This window comes from Peromyscus leucopus, chromosome 13 (assembly GCF_004664715.2).
Source record: "Peromyscus leucopus breed LL Stock chromosome 13, UCI_PerLeu_2.1, whole genome shotgun sequence".
In the NCBI taxonomy this organism is placed as follows: domain Eukaryota; kingdom Metazoa; phylum Chordata; class Mammalia; order Rodentia; family Cricetidae; genus Peromyscus; species Peromyscus leucopus.
The window spans coordinates 8147740-8164745 of NC_051074.1; the positions used below are offsets into that span (position 1 = coordinate 8147740).

The 17006-nt window shown below is 50.7% G+C and overlaps 1 protein-coding gene and 1 long non-coding RNA gene across 3 annotated transcripts; both read right to left on the minus strand.

Annotated features, from left to right (window-relative positions):
- Positions 1-78: 78 nt before the first annotated feature.
- LOC114700670 lies at positions 79-3852 on the minus strand. The gene is made up of 3 exons (XR_003735728.2): positions 3621-3852; positions 3199-3319; positions 79-2877 (listed from the first exon to the last, which is right to left on the minus strand). It is a non-coding gene; the product is annotated as an uncharacterized LOC114700670 (long non-coding RNA).
- A 10306-nt stretch (positions 3853-14158) lies between these two features.
- Positions 14159-16699, minus strand: Hes6 (hes family bHLH transcription factor 6). Of its 2 annotated transcripts, none has more exons than XM_028880351.2 (4): positions 15702-15902; positions 15538-15624; positions 15375-15456; positions 14159-15137 (listed from the first exon to the last, which is right to left on the minus strand). In XM_028880351.2, the coding sequence occupies exons 1-4, from the start codon at positions 15780-15782 to the stop codon at positions 14713-14715; spliced, it is 675 nt and encodes a 224-aa protein (XP_028736184.1). In that variant the 5' UTR covers positions 15783-15902; the 3' UTR covers positions 14159-14712. The 2 variants fall into 2 exon arrangements, with proteins under 2 accessions (XP_028736184.1, XP_028736185.1); XM_028880352.2 differs by having other exon boundaries at positions 15009-15137; positions 15415-15456; positions 15702-16699.
- Between the last annotated feature and the right edge of the window lie 307 nt (positions 16700-17006).

Here is a 17006-nt window from a genome sequence, read left to right on the forward strand (position 1 = left end):
AGAGTCATTCATGTGTACTTATGTCTGAGCTTCATTCTCCTCCATGGATGAATAATGTCCCATTGTAATTGACTAGTCATGTTGGCTTGTATCTTTTTATTTTGAGGGTTCACCTGTTGAGAGTTCACACTCAAGTTGCTCCCACCTTTGGGATGCTGTCAGTTCTGCTTGTGGACACAGCTGTTGCATTGCTACAGCTCTCATATGCCTAGGATTGCCACACAGGTCACATGGTAATTCTGTGTACTGAGAAACCGCTGAATTCCCCACAATAGCTGTTCTATTTTACACTTCTACTGTGTTTTCCAGTGCTCAGGTTGACCTATGTGGAGTGGCGAGGCCTTGCACAGAATGGTACATTCTGTATACATACAGGTAATGTCAACTTTGTTGTACGCATGCGGAACAAAGACAGTTCCATTGTCATCTTCACATGCTGGCCTATTGGGGAGCTGGCCAGGTCCCACGTGAGTCTATGGATGGCCAGAGTGATTCTGGTTCAAATATTCAGAAGAGCAGGGGGACAAAGGCAGAAAGGAATTTTACACTGAGCAAGAGGAGGTACAGAAGGTCTTATGCTCCAGTTTTTCATTTTAGCAAGCACAGGGCAAGGTGGGAGCTGAGATTCACTATAGAGATATCAGCCCAGGGTAGCGGTGTAACCAGGTGACAGTGGATACTGTTTCTCATTTGTAACAACCCAGGTTCCATCCCAGTACAAACAGTCCTTCATAGATTGAGGTTTATTACTTATATAGGCAAACAGCCAAGGGTGCCAGCTCTGTATGAACCTGGAGGCGGGAAACATCAGAGATTGCCATGGTATGTTGGAACACCGTGCTGCAGAACCGATGGCTCATCAAAGTCTTAGAGAACCTTGAGGGACCACAGGGAGGTGAGAGTACCTGACCTTGTCTAGGAGGGCTGAAAGGTGCTCTACCCAGATATGGGCTCTGCTGTGCTCAAGCCTTATCTGTATGGCCCCTGTGGATACAGACAAGGGCACCAAGGCTGACTTCTCCCCATGCTCATCCGTCATTTCTCCCAGTCTATTCCTAAAGGACCTCTGAAGTATCAACTGAGGGCCCAAGCTTCTTCCTTGAGGGACAGCCTAGCAACCCAACTTTAGAAGCTCTATGTCACCCAGACAGGGAAATTCAAGGAAATTAGCTGCCCTGGTAAAGGGTCAACAGAGAGCAGAGACGGCTCTAACAAGCATGTGCCTGCTTCCATATGCATATACCAGGATGTAACAGGACTTTGTTTAAAAGGTCAGACACGAGTACACAGGATACTGAACACAGTATTGTGTCCAAGACAGTTGAGGACACTATAAGAGTTGTGGAGATGAACCATGAGGTGGCCCTCAACGTCTCCCTTCCTGGTATATGTACCCCAGTATAGACCTGCTCCCTTTTTAAATATGAGCTTGAACTCCTACAAAGAGCAAAATATCCCAGAATTTCCTTTATGAAGTCAGATGGATGATAAAGAGGAAACTTCCTCATTTGCTCCCTCGTGCTTTGGTCAGGTGGGAGGCACCTCTCACACTGGGAGGTGCACTGTGGATAGGCCCATGCTAAGAGCTAAGTGAGACCTCCAGCCAAAAAGCAGAAAATGAGGCCCTTTGGCATTCATTTTGTTAGAGAGGAACTGAATCTTGCCAACTGTACCATATGTGACAGCATCTCCTCTCGGCTGGGCTTTCACATGAGACCACAGCCTGAGCACACACAGCTGTGGCCTGTGAGACACTACCAGGCAGAGAGAGATACCACTAACCACTTGGATTCCTAAACCACTGAACCTGTAATATGCTTAAGCTGCTAAATTGTGGGGTAGTTTGTTACACAGCAACAGACATTGCTGGCCGATTTTCTTACACAGAGTGAACCCCTGAGGGGATACAAGCACCACACCCCACCTTTGCTTTGGTACTGCCCCTGGCACCCCCACCAAGAGACAGCAGGGAGTATGGCTGGATGGGATGGAGTCTGCCTACCCCTCCAGTTCTGAGGAAGCTGCTACCAGGAAGCCTTACAGGATCAAGGTGCAGCATGCACAGTCTCTGCACCCAGCGGGAAAGGAGGAGAGGCAAGCCAGTGGGACCACAGAAGACATCTTAGCTGAGCCCTACTGGTACAGCCCAACATCCTCCAAGGAGAAGCTTTATGCTACCCTTCCCACATCCCCATTTCCCTCCCATGTTGGGGGATCTCAGAGATCCAATTACTATAGGAATTTTCTGTGGAAATCAGACCACTGGGTTCTGAAAGGCAAACCCCAGTCCTCAGTCCTCCATGTCCTGCAGGGTTCCTGGGCTACCTCCTTCAGGCAGCCTTCCCCAGGGCCTGCCTGTTGGAGGACATCTCAGCTTTTTCTCCACTCTCACCATGCTTATTAACTCTCTGTCCTGGCCTTGTGTCTGACACACTGATGCTTGGGAAGTATCATCCCCTTTGAAATTACATTCATCAGGCAGAGGCTGTGGCCCCCAGGGCGAGGCTGAATTTCCTGCTGAAACTCCTTCCTGGTAATAAGGGGACACAGGCTATCTCCAGTGATTTGTTCACAGCATCTCTGAGTAGGATATACAGACTCCAGTCTTCTCCTCCCGGGTCAGGACTGACCGGGGCCCAACAAGACCCACATCTTGTCTGCTCTTGCAGAGCCCAGGGACAGCCAGGCCTCCAAAAGAGCTCCCAGGGACCAGGGTTCTGGTGCAGATGGGTCTTGAGCCATCTCCTGAGCAAAGCTACAGGAGAAAGAGCAAAGGTCCGGTGCTGGCAGGACCTGCGGGGGTTTCTGTGCGAGGTACCAGCTGGTGGCTAGGATCTTCTGGAAGTCTCAGATTTCAAGTGCCCACCACATCCTTAGCTAGAAAACAAACAGGAGTTTGGGCTCAAGGCCAGCCCCGAAGCTTTTACATTCCATCCCACAGGCAATGAGTGGTATTTCTCTCTCCCTCCTTTGTCCGGCATCCTCCATGTCCCTCTGTAGTAAGAGCGCTGCCCAGGGCTGGCTCTCAGCTCTGTGAACTAGGTGGCTCCTCCTCAACTACCAGTTAGGACCAGCAGAAACTGTCCGGGAGCCATGGGGGTGTAGGGGGTGTGTTTGTGGGGCAGAAGAGGAAGGAAGGGCATTTGGCCTCCCATTCCCAGGTTTTTTAGCCTGGACCTCCTCTCACAGAGCACTCACCTTGGTGGGGGTGGGCACGCTCCTGTGGGGGTCCTGCTTCTCTGGGCAGGATGTCCACCGCCTCCCTCCATATGGTGAATACAGCAGCTAAGGCGCTGCCCAGTGAGTGGCAGCTCAGATCCTGCAATGTTAGGACAAGGGCAAGTTACCTGCACTAAGCTTCTGGTTCCCCCACTACGGTGGGGGAGTGTTGGGGGAGGGGGAGGAAGGTAGTGGGGGCTGGCTTGCTCTGGAGGGGGGCTAGAGTTGGGGAGGCTTGAGAATAAACTTCCTAGGTAGGGGGATAGGGAAAGAAAGCTGGAGCTTCCGGTGTGGCAGTCCACGGGAAGGTTCACCGTGTGGCTACAAACCTAGGCAGCTACAGGGCCCGCTAGGGTGGTTGGAGGTCAAGGGGGTTGAACCTGGAGAGGAGAGGCACTCACCAAGGGTAAACCACTGCTACGGTGGCCAGGGGACGCGGTGCTGCGTGTCCCGCCTCGGGGCTAGCCTGATCCCTCGGCGGTTCAGCAGGACACGGGCCGCTCCCTCGGCACCGTTGGCGTCGTTGGCACCGTTGGCACCTGCTCGCGCACAGGCCTCTGGGAGCACGCGTGGGAATTGCATCTCCCAGGAGGCGCTGCGGCAGCCCTAGGGTGGGGTCTCCAGCCTAGTGAGTCTGAAGGCGGGGTTCAGCTCTCCTTGGCCATGGTGCTGCACCCCCTGAAGTCCCCAGTTCCTCCTGGTTCCCAAAGGAAAACTTTGAACTCACAGAAATCCTCCTGCCTCTGCCTTCCAAGGGCTGGGATTAAAGGGGTGCGCCACCACCGCCTGCCTGATTTTTATTTTAACTTAAAAATTTTAAGTTAAATAATATTTAACTTTAAAATATAAAATTAAAAATTAAAATTAAAAATATTTTATTATACATGAGTGTTTTGCCTGCATGTTTGTGCACCATGTGCATGCCTAGTGCATGCCTGGTGCTGACAGAACCCATAAGAACCTCGAGTTAAAGATGTTTGTGAGCAGCTTTGTAGGTACTAGGAACCGAATTGGGGTCCTTTGCAAGAGCAGCCTGTGTTCTTAACCACTGAACTATCTCTCCAGCTTCTTAAGATTTTTTTTTGTTTATTTATTTGTTTTGTTTTTTGAGACAGGGTCCCTCTATTTAGTCCAGGATGTCCTAGAACTCTGTGTAGAACAAGCTGGCCTTGAACTCACAGAATCTCTTTGCCTCTCCCTCTCCAGTGCTGGGATTAAAGACATGTGCCACATTACCAGGGTGCTAGATACTCAATGGTCACCAAGGTTAGAGCCAAGCCAGAGGCAGAAGACCTTTGTGGGAGGCTTGGTCACTAGAAGGGTCCCTTGTTGCTTGCATACGTGGCTTGTAATTGTTGAGGTATGTTGGAGACCATCCTTTGCTGAGCTGCCTAGAGCCTGGGATTAAGGACCCTTCTGAGGCTTGTTTTGTCCCTGCAAACTTTTTGGCCCCTGCTCCTCCTGATTGGTGGAAGCTGCCTGTTCCCAGGGTGTTGCTGGTCACATCCAGGTGCGGGTCTGCTTTCAGCACGTCCTGATGTCAGGTGTCTGAGCAGAAGTGTCTCCATCTTGTGAACCACTCCATTTTATGTTCCTATTTTTATTCTAAGTGTTCACCACAGACAGCTGCTATGGAAACAGCCTCCTCTGGGGATCTCGACAGTACCGTCAGTGAAGGAGTGGGACAGTCTTTGCTTCAGAAATACGGTGACAGATGCAGAAGAGACACATTCAGGGAAGCTTGCTTCTCTGAGGCCAGAGAAGCCAAGGCCAGCAAGGGACATTGTGTCTAGGAATTTTTATTTACTCTTCTTCCAGGTGGCAGTAGGAGGAACAATCCAGAGGGGAAACGATGCTGTGCAGAGAGCCCATATAAGAGGGGACAAGACCCTGTGTCCCTGTGAGAAGTCAGTACCACAGTTCTTCGGGTGTGGAAGGAAGAGTACTTGAACCAAGATGTAGGTGGATGTGGTAGGCAGAGTATGCCCCCGCCCTCATCCCCAGAACTCATGAATCTGTTACTTTACTGTGCAAAGCCTGGGGCTGTGGCCTGACTGTAGAGCACTCACCCGGCATGCCCAGGGTCCAGGGTTCCAGCTCTGGCTGTAGCCTGATCATACAGCACTCACTTGACATGCCCAAGTCCCAGGGTTCCATCTCTATCATTGGGAACAAAAAAGAAAACGCAACTGTGTAGATGTGACTACTGAAAGGACTCTGGACAGCCTGAGCGAGGCTAACACAGACGGAAGCTTGGCAAGCATGGCTCTGGCAGACCTTGCCCTTCTCTCCCATTCCCTCGGCCTTGCTACATTCCAAAAGCTAGCCCCCAAGGTCTAGTCCCTTATTTGGCCACTTCCTCCTCCTAAGGCTGACCACCAAAGTCCAGTTATCAGCGTATTGGAATCCATCATTCAGAAGCCACCTTTTGGCCACCTTAATTAACATGCCCAATTAAAATTAACCAACTCATCCTAACACTGGTTTCCCCTTTTACTGTGTTTGTTTGTTGGTTTTTTGTTTTTGTTTTTTGTTTGTTTGTTTGTTTTGGTTTTAGTTTTTTTTTTTACTCTGTGTAGCTTTGCGCCTGTCCTGGAACTCACTCGATAGCCCAGGCTGGCCTCGAACTCACAGAGATCCACCCGGCTCTGCCTCCCAAGTGCTGGGATTAAAGGTGTGTGCCACCACTGCCTGGCCCCTTTTACCTTTATAAGCCACCAATTGCCTGTGTGTTGAGTCTGTCCCCTCTCTACCCTGAGGCATCCTTTGTCTTCCAGGACAAACACTCCTGCCCCTCTCCTTTGTTCCCTTCCCCTTCTCTCCTGTCCTCCTCTTCCTCCTACTTCCCCTCCGTCTCCTGTCTTTGTCTCTTATTCCCTGCCCCTGTCCCTCTGGGGCAAATAATTCTTTGTGTTGAGAACTTGGTCTTGGGAGGTCCCTACAATTATGGATTGTTAAATATTAAAAATTAGGGAGATTATCCAGATGGTCCCAAGGCATTTACAAGAGTTCTTGAAAAGTAGAAAGAAGTGAAGAATCAGAAGGGTCAATGATGAAGGTCAGATAGTGTCATGAAGTATCCACCAGAGAAACCAGTCAGATGCAGGTTTAAGCCAATAAAGTCTTTATTGGGTTGAGAGATGGCTCAGAGGTTAAGAGCACTGGGCACTCTTCCGGAGGACCTGGGTTCAATTCCCAGCATACACAAGGCAGTCTGTAATTCCAATTCCAGGGGTTCTGACACCCTCACACACACAAATGTGCACATTAAATAAATAAATAGAAGAAAGTCTTAATTAGCTGGCTGGTGACTACACTGGGATCCCCAACACTTAGTGGGGTTTTTCCTCAGAGAGAACTTTTTTTTTTTTTTTAATGTACGTTGGGGTCTTGCCTGCATTTATGTCTGTGTGATGACGCCACACCCCCTGGAACTGGAGTTACAGACTGCCATGTGAGTACTGGGAATTGAACCCTGGTCTTTTGGAAGAACAGGCAGAGTGGCCAGTCTCTTAACTGCTTGAGCCATCTCTCCAGCCTGGTCAGAGAGAGCTTTTAACTGCAAAATCTTTCTCACCTCTATTGTGGAGAAGCAGTCCAATTTTCTCTTGGTGATCTAGATCAATCAGTCCTCCTAACAGTCATTCCTTTCTTAGCCTGTTAGCGTTAGGGCATCAGAAGCCCAAAGCAGCTGAGGGAGGTCTGAGCTTCCAGTTCAATGAAATGTTTGGTGCGGCTTCTGGAAGAACTTCTAGGCCAGTAGAATGTAAGATTGTGGGCACAGGAAGCATACATTTTCTGAGTGGATGACTAGAGTGATATCACTGAGAGTGATAGTGAGTGGACCCGTGGATCCCGGCTATGGGAGAAAGTGTACCATATATTGGACAATGATTCAAAGCATACACTGCCTTCTGGAGAACCCTGCCCAGGTCCTCCAGGCTGCTGCCACCTAACTGGTGCTGAAACTGTGCCTTCAAAAGGCCATTCTATCCTTCTATCGGGCCAGCTGCTTCACGAAGGTGGGGAACATGGTAAGACCAGTGGACTCTATGATCATGGGCCCACTGACACACTTCTCTGGTCAGAAGCAATACTGTGTGGAATACCACGATGGTGGATAAGACATTCTGTAAGCCCACGGGTAGAAGTATTGGTAGGAGCATTGTGTGTAGGAAAAGCAAATCAATAACCAGAATAACTATCTACTCCATAAGAACACAGTGTTGTCCTTTCCACGGAGAAAGTGGTCCAAGGTAGTCAATTTGCCGCCAGGTCACTGGCAGGTAATCCCAGGGAATGATGACATATCTGGGGTTCAGCATTGGTCTCTGCTGTTGGAAGATCTGGCACTCGGTGGCAGCTTTAGACAGGTCAGCCTTGGTGAGTGGCAGTCCATGTTGTCAGGTCGATGCATAACCTCCATCTCTGCCACCATGGCCACTTTGTTCATGGGCCCATTAGGCAATGACAAGAATGGCTGGGGAAAGGAGCTGGCTGTCCAAAGATCATCCTATCTACTTGATTATTGAAATCTGCCACTTCTAACTAAGATATAACACAGGGCTGGAGAGCTAATATATCCTTGATATAAACTGTAAAGGCATATTGCTGTCCTTGCCAACTGAAAGCAAATGGCTTCTAGTGGTCCTTTTAAAAAAATTTATTCAACTTTATTTTATGTGCATTGGTGTAAAGGTGTTAGATCCCCTGGAACTGGAGTTACAGACAGTTGTGAGCTGCCATGTGGGTGCTGGGAATTGAACCCGGGTCCTCCGGAAGAGCAGCCAGTGCTCCTAAGCCCTGAGCATCTCTCCAGCCCCTCTAGTGGTCCTTATACACAGGTACCAAGGAAAAGGCTTTTTCTAGATTAGTAGATATATACCATGTACCAGGAGGTGTGTTATTCTGCTCAAGTAGGGACACATCTTGTACAGCAGCTGGAATGGAAATCGCTACTTGATTGAGTTTTTGATGGTCAGCTGTCATTCTTCATGATCCATCTGTCTTCTGCACTGGCCAGAAAGGAGAGTTAAAGGGTTAAAGAGAGATGGTGGAAACCACCACCCCTGCATCTCTTTTCTTTGGTTTGGTTTGTTGGTTTGTTTTTGTTTTCAAGACAGGGTTTCTCTGTGTAGCCCTGGCTGTCCTGGACTTCAATCTGTAGACCAGACTGGTCTTGAACTCAGAGATCCACCTGCCTCTGCCTCCTGAGTGCTGGGACTAAAGGCCTGTGCCACCACTGCCTGGCTTACCCCTGCATCTTTCAAGTTCTTGATGGTAGCATTAATTTCTGCAGTTCCTCCAGGGAAGCAATACTATTTTTGATTCTTCATTTTCCTTGGCAACTCCATTTGGGCCTTTCCAACCATAATAGCCCTTACTCCACAGGTCAGAGAACCAATGTGAGAATTCTGCCAACTTCTATTTATATCTATCCCAATTGTACATTCTGGTTTTTGGGAAATAACCACAAGATTAGTTCGGGGACCCACTGGACCTACTGTGAGTCAGATTTCAGCCAAAATGCCTTTAGTCACCTGACATAAGCCCCTTCTTAACTGGAGGGCCACAATGTTCCTTGGGATCTCCCAGAATCAGTGTCAATTTAGTACCTACTGGTAGCACCAATAGACCCCAGAAAGGCTGGTTGTTTTCTTTCCCCTCATGTACAGTTAGCCTTGTAAAAAAGCGGTAGGTCCCTCTGGGGAAGGACTGGAGAAAGGCCAACAGTAAAACTTTTTAGGTCCTTCTTCAGGGGAACCTGGCCATCCCTTCATTCGAGGGGTTCTGGGTCTGCAAACAAGCTCAAGTCTGGAAATGGGTTCACGGGCTGAGATTGCCTTTTGTTATGATCCAATGGAGCCTTTCTTTCATTTGTTCGAAAACTTTTATAGATCAAACAAAATACAGCAGGCTTCTTATCCATTTCATGCCTGGAAACACCATGGTTGATTAGCCAGTACCAAAGGTCCATATGAATCATGCCACCATAAAAATCACTTTGCCTGTGCTGACCAGGTCAGGCTATTATGGACATTGCTTTGTCTGTTTAGCCCATTATGATAACTACAATGACCTTGTCTTCGGCGTTCAGTGCTGCCACCTGGCCCCTGCTGCTTCGGGGCCCAGTTAAACCCAGGGCATTTAGTCCATCCAGCTAGCAGCAGCATCTCCAACCCTAAGGCCTGGCACAAGGAAGAGGATGACAACAAAGATCTTCACGTGTGCGGGTGCCCCTCTCCCCGTTTTGTGTTTTATGTGATTAATGAAGGGCAGGTCTTCTGGGCCTTCCCATTGTGGGGGATCAGGTCTTACACAGTGCACCTGCTCTAGCATTGCAATTTCCCTGAGCCTTAAAATCAGGCTGGAGAGATGGCTCAATGGTTAAGAGCACTGGCTGCTCTTCCATAGGTCCCAGGTTCAATTCCCAGCACCCCCATGACAGCTCACAACTATCTCTAACTCCAGTTCCAGGGGATCTGACACCTTCACATCAACACACATAAAAATAGTTAAAAAAAAATCATTTTATCAACACCAAGCCAAGAGATAGCAGGCATCTTCAACTTCTTTTCAGTAGGCCATCTTTTGACAAATGTTGACACCTTTTTTAACTGGGCAAAATTCCATTACTAGACATAGGATCGCCATTCAGTGGGTTCATGTCAATAAGCTCAGCTTGATCTAGTTTTTAATGTTCTCTCTCCCATTATCCCACACCCTTAAAATCCATTTGTTGTGGAATATTACTTTAACTAGGCAAAGATGTGTTACATCTGTTTAGACTGCAGAATTTTACTTTTTTTTTTTTTTTTTTGGTTTTTCGAGACAGGGTTTCTCTGTGTAGCTTTGCGCCTTTCCTGGAGCTCACTTGGTAGCCCAGGCTGGCCTCGAACTCACAGAGATCCGCCTGGCTCTGCCTCCCGAGTGCTGGGATTAAAGGCGTTCGCCACCACGCCCGGCCTCAGAATATTACTTTAACTCTGTGTTACATTTGTTTCTGCTGCCTTTGTTAAGGATATAAAGGTGTTACTTTAGTTTATGCTGCATTTGTTTAACTATGTAAAGATGTGTTACATTTGTTTCACCTTGCCTGCCTAAGGCACCTGATTGGTCCCATGGAGAGCTGGATGGTCAACAGCTAGGCAGGAGATGCTAGAAGTTGGTTAATCTTATCACAGAACTCATTCCTTTCCTTGGTTGATTTACCCAAAGATGCTAGGAGCAACCAACCAGCATCACCATTTTCCTTATTTTTCCACAAATTGTCAACATTTTGTGTACAGACTCACCAAATCTCTCATAATTGGTCAGTCAAGATAACCAAATACATTTGTCTTTTTAAGTTTGTAAAATAGTTTACACCATGGGCTGCTAAGAGAGGTGTCAGTGGCTAGAGAGGCTTCAGTAGCTATAGGTGTTGGCAAATTGGAAAGCCTGTTCCAGGCACTTAAAGAATTCATCCTTATACTTCTGCTGCTCTAAAACCACTTCTGCTACCAAAATCTGTATTAATCAGGGCTCTCTAGAGGATCAGAACTTACAGGATGAATCTATAGTTATATAAATTGATAGCTATATAAAGGGGATTTTTTTTTTTTTTAGAATGGCTTACGGGCTGTGGTCTAGCTAGTCCAACAGTGGCTGTCTACCAATGGAAGGTCCAAGAGTCCAGTTGTTCATTCCATGAGGCTGGATGTCTCAAGCGGTCTTCAGTATACACTGGAGTCCTGAAGAAGTAGCTCTAATGCCAGTGAAGGAACGGACTTGCAAGTGAGGAGAGAGCAAACAGGCAAAGAGAGCAAGCTTCCTTCTTCCACACCCTTTATTTAGGCCACCAGCTGGAAGTGTGGCTCAGATTAAAGGTGGATCTTCCTACCCCCAAAATCTGGATGAGGGGCTGGTGAAGTGGCTCAGAGGTTGAGAGCACTGGCTGCTTTTCCAGAGGTCCTGAGTTCAATTCCCAGCAACCACATGGTGGCTCACAACCATTGATAATGAGATCTGGTGTCCTCTTCTGGCATGCAGGCAAAATGCAGGAGGAATATTGTATACATAATAAATAAATTTTAAAAAAAGATCTGGATGAAAAGTGGATCTTGCACTTCAAATGATATAAGAAAAAAATGCCAGGGGCCTGGAGAGATAGCTCAGTGGCTAAGAGTACTGGCCACTCTTCCAGAGGTCCTGAGTTCAATTCCCAGCAACCACATGTTGGCTCACACCCATCTATAATGAGATCTGATGCCCTCTTCTGTCAAGCAAGCATACATGCAGACAGAGCACTCATCTAAAAAACATACATAAATAAAATTTAAAAACAGTTATAAAAGAGGAGAAAAGAAAAAAGATCCCTCACAGGTGTACCTAGCCACTTGGGTCTTAGTTAATTACAGATGTAGTCAAGTTGACAATCAAGAATAGCCATCACATGGCACACAACCCTGCCTGTTGAAACATTGACTTGAGCTCCGTGAATCTTGCTTTGGACTCCCAACCTATGGAAATGCTTGGTAATGTGTGCTCTTTCAAGCCACCAACTTTGTGGTCTCTTGCTGTGGCTATTATAGAAACTAAAGAATCAGAGATCTGGGGTGAGGTGGCAATTTTCAGAGAAGGGGAAATTAGGCCATCAAATGCCTTAGCGGTGGGCCTGTGAGGAAACCTAGGGACTGTGGGGAGAGGAGGCAGGGTGCAATAGTGATGTGGCTGAAAGGGAAACGTGTGGTCGCTGACTGTGCCAGCCGCTTGTCACTGCTGAGAGAGAGACTGTACCCGAGGATTACAAAGAGGTTGGCTGGGGGTGGGAGGAGCATAGGGCTGGAGCTTCCAGTCGGTGGCTTCTGACCTTGCGCATGTCCCAGGTTTAGTGGCACATTTATTCCAAGTCACTTTGCGAAAGGCATAAGGCCTCTCCCTTGTCCAGGGGCCTGTGGAAAGATGCCGGAGCTGCTGGCAGAACAGAGATGCTCCTCGAGCAATCCCTAGCTGGCGCTCTCGACAGTGGCATCAGTGCTTTGACCTCTAGATAGTGACAGAGGCCATGCAAGGGGACCCATTATCTGTGCCCCTGGGGAACTCTACACCAGTCTGAGGTGATGAAAAATAGCCCCAGGGATAACATTTCCATTCCTCCAGCTCCCCACAGAACAGCCCCAATGCTAAGATTAAGTTGCATGGATTCTAACCTGGCATAGAGATGAACCCCAAATGCTGAAACACTCTGGGGACCAGAAGCTGCTATCCAGCTTTTGAGAAAGATGCTCTTAAAGGTACATGACCTAAGAAGAGACCCAGATGACAACCTAAACCCTCACATGTCAACCTGCCTGCCTGCAGCCCATTGAAAACCATCTACTTGGGGGTCCCGGAGAGGAAGAGGCTCTCTATCAGTGCCAGTGACTGCTGCTAACTGACTATGGAGATCGGTAGACTAGTGACCCATTCCATCAACTTCCTCCTCCCTGAGGATTCTGACCTCCAGGGTCTGGCCTAACCTCAGACACAAGTTGCCTGGAGCCATGGCACTTTTTCTTCAACGAAACTGGATGGCACTCCATGTCTCTGCAGTGGCACCAGGGGAAACTTCTACAATTAAGAAAAGTGGCAAGCCGAGTCCATCATATGGTTCAGAAAAGGCTTCCCCCAAAAGCCTGAAGACCCAAATTTGAAAACTACAGGGGAAGGACAAGACTCCCCAAAGTCATCCTCTGATGTGGGAGACCAGCTCCCACATTTATTTACCCCAGGGACTCTTGAGGAGTGAGGGGTAAGAGACTTAGGTAGAAATAAAGAGGGAGGAGAAACACATAGAAATGCAGGATTGCCTCAGGTGGGCCTGGATCCTTATCCATCAGCCCAGAACTTTATTCCGAAGGGCTTTTTATAACAAAGCCAAGGGGCAGGGCAAAAGACCTCCTCGGACTAGATACAGCCAAGTGTAGACCCTTCCAAACACCTGGTACTCAGGCCTGTGGTCCAATCAACCTCTCATGCAGTCCTGCTGGGTAAAGCCACTAGGAAATCTAGATGGGCTCCAACATTGACTTCCTCATGCATGGCTAGAATACAGACACACACACTTTTTTCTTTTTTCCGAGACAGGGTTTCTCTGAGTAGCCCTGGCTGTCCTGGGACTTAGAGATCTACCTTCTGCCTCCCAAGTGCTGGGAGTAAAGGTGCGCACCACCACTGCCTGGCACAAATAACATTTTTTTTTTTTTTGGTTTTTCGAGACAGGGTTTCTCTGTGTAGCTTTGCGCCTTTCCTGGAACTCACTTGGTAGCCCAGGCTGGCCTCGAACTCACAAAGATCCACCTGCCTCTGCCTCCCGAGTGCTGGGATTAAAGGCGTGCGCCACCATCGCCCGGCAACATTTTTTTTTTCAAGACAGGGTTTCTCTGTGTAGCTTTGTGCCCCTCCTGGGTCTCGCTCTGTAGACCAGGCTGGCCTTGAACTCACAAAGATCCGCCTGCTTCTGCCTCCGAGTGCTGGGATTAAAGGCATGCGCCACCACCACCCGGCACAAATAACATTTAAAAAAAAAGTACAACCTAAGGAAGATTAACATCTACACCATACTCATGAACCTTCTTTGAAAGACACGTCCAAGGCAAAGGACTAGCAACAAGTCACTAGTGTCGTCCCTGGAACTCAGGAGAGAACTGTATAGGGACAGGTCATTTCCCTATGGCTTGACTATCCTGGAGACAAAACCCATGCTAGTGGAGTCTTCTCAGACACATACTCCTAGGAAAGTAGGACAGCCTAGAGGATCTGCCCAGCAATGGGGGCGTCTCTACCAGAACCATGGATGGATGCCCTTTGCTGACAAAGGGTGAATGCTGTAAACGGACGTTCACTAGTGCTAGATGCAGGAAATGCATGCTTAGTTGAGCATTCACACATCTGACATGTCAATAACCATACACCAGGGGCAACTAACTCCAAAGTTCTTTATTTAATTCAATCGGAGCATGTGATGGCAACCAAATCCACACGCTCAAGTGTCTTACAAACAGGAACAGCTCTCAGTGACCCTGTGGAAGGCGCCTGCCTCCCCTGGTCTCCGGGCTGAAGCAGCAGATCTGAACTATTCAGGTCAGGGCTGCTATGGCCTGGGTGTCCCTACCTAGGACACTAACACTTAGCCTCAGGATTAGCGGCTTCTGCCCTAGGTCCCTCAGAATGCCTGAAAGGCAGGGACAGGTGAACATGTGGGGAGCCCTGTCAGCTCTTACAGGACTCTCCCCCTCTTCTGTAGCCTCCCTCCCCCTCATCCAGAACTATAGGGTCCATGAAATCGATTCCCTCAAACAGGGGTAGGGGCCTGCAGGGGCTGGCCATCAAGGGTTGCCATCCAAGTCATCCATTGAAAGGGTGGGAAAGGTATACCTGGACTGTTTCCACCTCATCATATATCTGGGGGGAGGAGGGGTAGACTTAAGGATGGCAGCCCACCCTCCACAGGTCCCTGATTAGTGTTGTTGGTCACCAAGGCCTCCATACACTCTGGGCCAGGCGAGCTGCGGTCAGGCTGCCTAAGGATGTAGGTATCAAATCCGGCCCCTCAGCAGACACCCGATTTAGTTCAGCCTCTGGGACCTCCTCTAGGTCAGAACACAGGTCGTCCCCGGGACCTGGGGGACTGGACAATGGGGACCCTGGGGACCCTCCTGGAGGCCAGCCGCTCCTCCCAGGGCCTCCAGGCAGCCCAGCTAGGGAGTCCCCCAGCAGATCCCGGAAGCTGCTACCCTCACGCAGTGGCATGGACTCTAGCAGGTGGTTCAGGAGTTCAGCTGAGACGGTGGCATCGATGGCTTGGCACGTGGACACGAACGTGTGCACCTCATGCATGCACTGGATGTAGCCAGCAGCGAAGCGCTCGCTTGCTTCGGCCTGCAGCTGCTCTCGCTCTGTGCAGCAGGGTGAGAAGAGAGCAGCGTCCCGCACCGTGAGCAGTGACTACTATAGCTCGAACAATCCGCTCTGCGCTTTCGGGACTCACCCAGGAGACACACTGGTGTGTCCTGCTCTGGGCGGGGAGCCCTCGCCGTGGACAGGACCCGGCCCCCGGGAGCCATCGCGTCCCGCTCCTGGAGAGCAGGCGTGCCCGGTCAGAGCCCCCGCCCTCGATTCCCGCTGCCACTCACCGCGCGCCCGTCCCCGCAGAGCGCCCTGCACGCGCCGCACCGTCAGTTCCAGCACTTCGGCGTTCTCTAGCTTGGCCTGCACCTGCGCGGAGGGGAAGGGGATTGAGTCGGGCCGTGAGCTCCGGCTCGCACTCTGCAACCTCCCGCGCCCTTCCCGTCGCACCTCCGTGCCGGCCAGCAGCAGCCGCAGCTCCTGCAGACTCTCGTTGATCCGCGCGCGCCGCTTCTTCTCCACTAGGGGCTTCCGGGCCTGTGGGAAGCGGGCCACTGAGCCCCGGGCCCGCGCAGCCTCCCGCAAGCCCATCCGCCCGGGGTCCCTGCCCGCACCTTGCGGTCCCCCCGTCTTTCCCAGCGGTCCTCATCCTCGTGGCCTGCACGGTCCCGGCTGGGCGCCAGGGGCGGAGACATGGTCCGCAGCGCCCGCAGTCGGGCGCCGGGCGCCAGGAGCTGAGTGCAAACCTCACTGCCAGGCGGGTGGCAGCCCAGAGGCCTCAATAACTCTTCCAGAGTCTTCCGGCCCCCGCTGCCCCGCCCCTTTTATAGCAACTTATTTGCATGTCAATGCGCCGATTGGCTGTGCGTGGCCGGAGCTGCCAGCCGCGAGGCTGCCTGCATCCAATGAGAGTGGCGCGCTTTGTCAGGCCCCCCGGGCCTCTGGCAGCTGGCGAGGCGGAGCCCACAGCCGGACCTCCTGCCACTCCCGCAGGGGCGGGACTCCGGGACAGTGACCTCGGGCTTCTGCCTTGCTTGTGTACTTGTAGCTCCCTCTACTGAGTTATGAGCCTAGATCTGCCAGCCTGTGAGCCGGGACTCAGCTATCCACTCTTCTGGCCGTGCATCCATCCATCCATCCATTCCATCCACCCCTTCATCCACCCCTACAGCGCATTCGCTTCCTTTGGTTCATCGAAGGTGCCTCCTGAGAATAGCGGTCCAGTCCGGGGTGGGGGTGGGGGACCACAGTGGGCTTCAGGCGGGGCAGTGCCAAAGTCAAATCTGTGCTCTCGGGACCTGGAAGAGGCTTCTGGTCACGGGTGGCGAGAGTGCAAAGTCCAGGGAAAGTGGGGGCCAATTTAGCTGCAGGAATGGGGACAGCCCCGGCCCCTTGAGGTTTTTGTGGACTCGTGAGGACACTTGTAACCTTAGACCAAGGTCCTCAGTCGTCCTCACCGCAACCTCTCTTTCTCTGCGCTCTTTCTAAGTCACCTGCCCAACCACTTACCTTGTCTTTCTCTATTCCCACCCCCCGCGTCAAGCCTCTCCTTCCTTGTTCACCACCCGGTACCTGCCTAAGCTCTCCTCACCTCCTAGTCCCTCCGCAGCCCCATCTGATGCTGTCACATCTCCCTGCCCCCACCCCTTTCCACGCCCACCCCCACCCCCGCGAGTCCCCTTCGTGTCCCCCTACCCTACCCCCACGCCTCCACCCCGCGCTCAGTCCCTCTCGGCTCCTCCCCCTTCCATCTTTGGGCCCTGCAGGCGGAGGCTGCCGTCTGGCCCCGGTAACTTGATGCCCGTGACAGTTGGCAGCTGCAGCCGCTTCGGCAGAGAAAAGCGGCAGCCCGGCCAGGAGCGACAGGTGTTGGCCGCGCCTTTGTCTCGCTGGCTTTGTCCGGCTGGCAGCGACAGGCA

Bases quoted from the DNA above. Each gene is read 5' to 3' on its own strand.
- Hes6 (XM_028880351.2), bottom strand. From the start codon at position 15,782: ATGTCTCCGCCCCTGGCGCCCAGCCGGGACCGTGCAGGCCACGAGGAT. The intron at 15,625-15,701 runs GTGCGGGCAGGG...CGCTTCCCACAG, and splicing joins AAAGACGGGGGGACCGCAAG to GCCCGGAAGCCCCTAGTGGA. The intron at 15,138-15,374 runs GTGAGTGGCAGC...CCTGCTGCACAG, and splicing joins TCTGCGGGGACGGGCGCGCG to AGCGAGAGCAGCTGCAGGCC.